The sequence below is a fragment of the Lycium barbarum genome, chromosome 4 (assembly GCF_019175385.1).
Source record: "Lycium barbarum isolate Lr01 chromosome 4, ASM1917538v2, whole genome shotgun sequence".
Taxonomy (NCBI): Eukaryota; Viridiplantae; Streptophyta; class Magnoliopsida; order Solanales; family Solanaceae; genus Lycium; species Lycium barbarum.
The window spans coordinates 121,866,946-121,873,128 of NC_083340.1; the positions used below are offsets into that span (position 1 = coordinate 121,866,946).

The 6,183-nt window shown below is 36.3% G+C and overlaps 1 protein-coding gene across 2 annotated transcripts; it reads left to right on the forward strand.

Moving 5' to 3' along the window:
* The first annotated feature begins 721 nt into the window (after positions 1-721).
* LOC132636326 (uncharacterized) lies at positions 722-5,422 on the forward strand. 2 transcript variants are annotated; one of them, XM_060353142.1, is made up of 8 exons: positions 722-1,121; positions 1,224-1,310; positions 2,085-2,212; positions 3,627-3,723; positions 3,806-3,883; positions 3,976-4,201; positions 4,804-5,024; positions 5,201-5,422. In XM_060353142.1, exons 1-8 carry the CDS (start codon positions 1,020-1,022, stop codon positions 5,222-5,224), a joined length of 963 nt encoding a protein of 320 aa, XP_060209125.1. In that variant the 5' UTR covers positions 722-1,019; the 3' UTR covers positions 5,225-5,422. The 2 variants fall into 2 exon arrangements, with proteins under 2 accessions (XP_060209125.1, XP_060209126.1); XM_060353143.1 differs by having other exon boundaries at positions 1,071-1,121; positions 1,384-2,212.
* The last annotated feature ends 761 nt before the right edge of the window (positions 5,423-6,183 follow it).

Consider the following 6,183-nt stretch of genomic DNA (forward strand, 5'->3'; position numbering starts at 1 on the left):
AAAACCAAAAAAAAAAAAATTCAAAACTTTTTTTTCAAAACACAATTTTTTTTTGGGAGGGCGGTGGGGGCGGGGAAGGAGTGGGGGCAGGGTTGGTGGGGTGGGGTGGTGCAAAAAACAAACAAAAACAATTCAAAACTTTTTTTTCAAAACAAAATTAATTTTTTTAGGGGGGGGTGGTGCAAAAACAAAAAAAATTCAAAACTTTTTTTTCAAAACAAAATTAATTTTTGTTTTGGTGGGGGTGGGGTGGGGGGCAGGGTGGGTGGTGTGGGGTGGGCTGGCGGTAGGGGTGGGTGGTGTGGGGTGGGCAGGAGTGGGGTGGGGTGGTGCCAAAAACAACAAAAAAAATTCAATTTTTTTTTTTCAAAACAAAATTAATTTTTTTTTGGAAGGGGTTGGGGTGGGGCAGGAGCGGGTGGGGTGAGGATGGCGTGGCGGTAGGGCGGGGCAGGGGTGGCATTTGATCTGGCAAGGTATATAAATATTCTTTTGAAAATGAGTACTGGTCTTACCAGGAATCTTGCTCATTCAGTTGTGATTATTTGTTAGTTTGGATTTTTCTGGGGTTGGTGTAGAGGGGTTTATATTGAGTAAAAGGGTCAAATTTGTAACTATGCCAAATGAAACATATTTGCCCTTAGAACTATGTGAAAGGTTCAAATTTATCATTTTTTTTTTTAAATAATCCTTAATTGGATGACATGTGGCATCACCAGGTGCTAAGCTTCCACCGTTTAAAATAAGGGCAAATTTGTTCCTTTTCGTATAGTTCAGGGGCAAATTTGACCCCAACTATTGACGAAGGGCAAATCTGTTCCATCTCGCATAATTCAGGGGCAAATTTGACCCTTTACCCGTTTATTATTTGATTTTTTACTCCCTTTTTTGTTTTGGTTAATTATTTTCTTTCTTCCCCTCAAGTATATGTGCTTCTTCAAAAGAACCTTACTTGTGTTTGATCAATTTAATACAGTGAGGAAAGGAGAGTACTAACAAGTACCACAACAATTGTCAAAATGAAGAGTGGCAATCAGACATGGGATCCATTGGTTGAGGAGTTCACATTTGCAGCAAATTCGGCTCCGTTCAATAATTGTCATGCTTCTACTATTGTTGAGGTTGTGGTAAATTTTAATTCTGGTTCGATAATTAGCTAGATTGCTTTTTGTTTTTAATTAACTGATGGATTAAGATTGTGACTGATTTGGTTTTTTATAAAGGTGAATAAAGGTCATTTCTTGGTTGCTTATTTTGGTGGTACAGTAGAGGGAGCTCCTGATGTTAAAATTTGGGTGCAGACTTTTAAGGTAATCACATCCTCTACAATTTAATTTGGGTTCTCTAGCTTGTTGGTTGTTTATCGTGTTTCCTTCGTATCAGATACTGCATGCTTTTTGCTTGCAAACCAATTACTGCATCTTGCTTACTTTGTTGCTGAACAGATGGTTTGAGTTTATAGTTCATTTATATCAGCTAAGTCATTTCCAGAACTTACTATTGTCCTTTTCTAAATATCATTTCAAACTAATTCATATGCCAGTCTCCATATGACTTATCATTTTGACACTGACAACCCTTTAAACTTGCCAGTAAATTTCATTTAGACACTTGAACTACGACTTGTTCCAATTAAGTACCTGAACACATGATAAAGTGTTCCTATTAGACACTTTCGGTTCAAATTTTGATATATTTTTTTTTTTTTTGCACTTGTTCTCAAATGCCCATTATGTAGATGAAGTTAATCACTAAAAATATGTTACCTCCTTTAATTATATGCATTAGCCTCAATAAGCCGTAAAACCCCAGGCATGTTCCAATTGAGGTTGATGTGTATAATTAGAGGAGATCACATGTTTTATGTGGTTAACTTAACTACCTAATATATGCTTGAGAACACGCTCAGAAGTGTCTAATAGGAACATTTTATCATAAGTTGAGGTGTTCAATTGGAACAAGCCGTAGTTCAAGTGTCTAAGTGAAACTTGCTCGCAAATTTAAGGGGCTGTCAATGTATTAAGCCTATGTTTTTTAACTTATTATGGGATAATTCAATTGAAAACATGGAACATTTTGAGCAGGATGGCCATTGGACTGCTCCTGTTATTGCTGACGAGCAATTTAATGTCTCAATGTGGAATCCTGTACTGTTTAAGCTTCCTTCCAGTGAAATACTCTTATTCTATAAAATCGGGCAAGAGGTACAAAAGTAAGTATATCCTGGCTTCCTTTTTAATCTAGTGGCTAAATTGTATTATGTAGATATCTAATCAGACATAGATATCCATAAGATTGTTTAATCTTTTAATTTCAAACATAATTATCAGATCTTTTCCACAACTGAATTTCATAGAATGATACGGCATGATAATGTTTGCCAGAAATCATTGCATAACACTGATTTACTATAAGGAGGAAACAATTCGGAAGTACATTCTCAAGCATTTATACATTCTCAAGCATTTATAGATATGCACCTGTTAAACATTTTCAGCATCCTGGTAGTAAATTAAATGATGTCATGAAATATTACAAGAGCTTAATAAAAGAGTAAATGCGAAGACATGAGTTCTCAATTATATTCCCTATTAAGATGAAGTTATTCACATATCCAGGCTCGGTTTTGTGCATGAAGTCAAAGGTGTTGCATTTCATACAAAGCTGTGTTTTGTGCATAAAGTCATATAAGTATTTTGTAAGTCTTGCTGTATTTCCTTACAACCTGACTTAGATAAATATCATTGAAACATTACTATTTTCTTCAAATTAGTTGACTTCTTGTTTCATGCAATAATAGTAAGCTAGGTTTCATTGCAGACAATTCACTTCCATGGAACTACGTTCAAACTGACCTTTTACCTGGGAACACCATTAATGAACTGTCAATACTTCTTAACATCTTTCACTTCTTGTCTTCATTGAACAGTTATACTCTGTGATTCATTAGTTTCTGATATCATTTATGTACCTCTTGTAACTTTTGAACTAACATTGATGCTCTTAGTTACTTCTGTCATTTGACCCCTTAAAGCATCAATATGTGTATTTTCTGGGTGATGCCACTTCATCAGTTATGTCAAGGTTCTCTAAATTTAGAGTGTTACCCACTTTGTTAACTTACCTTAATATGCAATTTCTCAAAAGCTGAATAGCATCGCCTACTTTCCAATTTTATTCAATGTCAGCCAAATTAGATGACCTAGTTAGCGTTCCTAAATTCAAACGAAATATTTGGCTAAACTTTTTCAATTCTTTTTTAGCATTTAAACTTAATTTTAAAATTAACGTTGATCAAACTTACATTATTTTATAAATCTTGTTTTAGACTATAACTTAATCAGGACAAAACACATGAAGGGATAATTACATTTTGGACCGCTCTAAAACATAATAGCAGGTATATGTATATGTTTTGTCTATTAAGTATAAATATACATGTAATATACATAATCAGTGTATAGGTTTTGTATATTTTCGCTAGTGTTCGTAATTAATTTTGGCCGACGGGCCAAAATGGAAAAAGCCCAAAAATAAAGGCTATTATGCAGTATAGCCAGCTGAGTTGAAATTATTGAACCTATCCAGTATACTTTGTGCTCCCAATGATGGTTTTTGTACATTAGATGGAGTGGATGCTTGAAGCGGTCTTATGATGGTGGTGTTACATGGACGGCAAGAGAACAGCTTCCTCCTGGTATATTGGGGCCAATAAAAAATAAGGCATGAATATGATTAATTCGATGTATCAACTTTGAGAATATCTGATAAGCTAGAAATAAGTTTTTCACTTATTTTTCCTTAGCCAATCTTGCTGGAAAGTGGTACCTTGCTTTGTGGATCATCTGTGGAGAGTTGGAACTCTTGGGGAGCATGGATGGAGGTTGTACTAAATAGTTGAGTGAATGCTAAAAGTATCCATTCCTAAGTGTGTCCGAAAGGAACTAAAGAGTGGCGTATGTTTCTTTACTACAGATGACTGCTGATTCAGGTAGGACGTGGAGGAAGTATGGTCCAATATACATCGAGAATAACCCTCTTAGTGTGATTCAACCCGTTCCTTACCAGACTGCAAATGGGACATTGCGTATTCTTCTAAGATCATTTTCTGGCATCGACAAAATCTGCATGTCGGAGTCCCATGACGGTGGTTATACTTGGAGTTATGCAAAGCCTACTGAATTACCCAATCCTAACTCAGGTTTGAAATTATGTACCTATACTACAATGGTTACAATTTATTTCTTTACAGCTTTGCGTTGCTACAAGGTGACAAAATTAGCCCCTGAAAACATGACCAGCCAACCCGCCCAATTATTAGCTCACCCACTTTAGCCCAATCCATCTCAGCCCATTTAAAAACTGGGTTGATATGTACCCCAAATTGACCCATGAGAAACTTTGTCAAAAAAAAATCAAAACGACATGTTTTTAAAATTGATATTTTTTAAATAGACATAATAAAGGAAAAATATTTTTGTTAGGTACCTGAAAAATTATAAGAGAACAAACAAAAAGTTTAAAACTTAGTAAGAATTGGTCGGGTTGGGTTATGACCTGCTTTTTAGCTCAACCTATTTCAGCCCAAGTAACCATTTATTAACTCAGCCCATTTTGACCTGCCCAAATTCAGCCCAACCCTCCCATTTGACACCGCTAGCAATAAGATTTTTACAGTTGGTCAAACTTAATTGTTTTCTGAAACTATGCATGTGAACATTAGTAATATGGCTTCCACAGGAGTAGGAGGAGCAGTTATTCATTCCGACATAGTTATCAATTATGTGATTATTTCATAAGCAGGGATTGATGGGGTTAAGCTGAAAGATGGTCGTCTTTTGCTTGCGTACAATACCATTTCTAGGGGTGTGCTCAAGGTAGCACTCTCAGAAGATGATGGAGACTCATGGCATGATGTTGTCGCACTCGAGGAAACAGCTGGAGAGTTCTCTTATCCCGCTGTTATCCAAGCTAGTGATGGATTAGTTCACATAACTTATACATACAACAGAACACAAATCAAGGTAACAATTTAATTTTGTGAGCTACGTTAGGTTTTTTAGGCTAATGTGTTGTAGTACTATCCACTTTTCACCTATTGGCGTGTATGAAACTGGTTTTGCTTGGTTATTCAGATTGCCCAAGTGGTGCTTGTAGACTACTAAGGCATGATTCTTAATTTTTTTTAATTGTTGTGCAGCATGTAGTCCTTCAACCCAACTAACGGAGTACAGCAACATGAGAACCTTTTGAGTAGAGAAGGTGTATAATCTTATTTGTGCCTTAGAACTGCTGGAAGAATTTGATAGACCACTCATTTAAGACTAATCTCACACATATTTTGTGATTGTATTTGTTTTTTGGATGAATAATTAAAGATTTGCCAGTGCATCATGCATAATTGCAGGTTGTGCAATCCCTCTATTGTATCTCGCATACCATCAACATCATGTACAGTAACCAGATTACACCAAAAAGCTAACAAAAAAATACATCTCTGTTTAAGGCTGTGTATATTTCTCTTTTTGCCGTAAAAAGTTCTGTTTCTTTCGAGCCAGACAGCCCACCAAATAGCCTGAGCTACAGTATTCCGAGTTTTTAGAGATTTCTTACGAAGCCCCTGTCTGTTCCATCCTTGTAAGAGCTCAATAATGGACTTTGGCATGGCCCAACTCATGCCAAGAATTACCAGAACCATGTTCCATAGTTGTCTAGTGACACTACAATGTAAGACACAGTGGACGTCTGCTGCACAACTGAAACCCTGTCTCTGAAGGTTCAATTGTGTGAGACAAGCCTCCCTGGCAAAAATCCGAGAGAAACCTTCAAAGGTGCCTTGTTTTTCCCATTCTTTTCCCAAGGCCATAATACCCTGTCGAATGTCGATGCTCGAATCTGATGCACAAAAAGAGAATCAAAGGGTGAAATGGTTAATCTAGGAGCTAGGGCTCGAAGAAGATGATGCTAAAACAGGAAATCCGAGTATTTAGCTAAGAAGAAATATAGAAGAGAAAAGGAAGTAGATCTTATTTCATTGAATGATCTCAATGTACATTTACAATTAGTACTTATACACAAAGGAAAGGAATTAACAACTGGAATCGCAAGCTGCTAACTAACTGTGAACAACTTTCGGAAACTAACCGTCTAACTAACTTGTAACTAACTATTGGAAAGGTCACT

Bases quoted from the DNA above. Each gene is read 5' to 3' on its own strand.
- LOC132636326 (XM_060353142.1), top strand. From the start codon at position 1,020: ATGAAGAGTGGCAATCAGACATGGGATCCATTGGTTGAGGAGTTCACA. The intron at 1,122-1,223 runs GTTGTGGTAAAT...TTTTTTATAAAG, and splicing joins ATGCTTCTACTATTGTTGAG to GTGAATAAAGGTCATTTCTT. The intron at 5,025-5,200 runs GTAACAATTTAA...ATTGTTGTGCAG, and splicing joins ACAACAGAACACAAATCAAG to CATGTAGTCCTTCAACCCAA.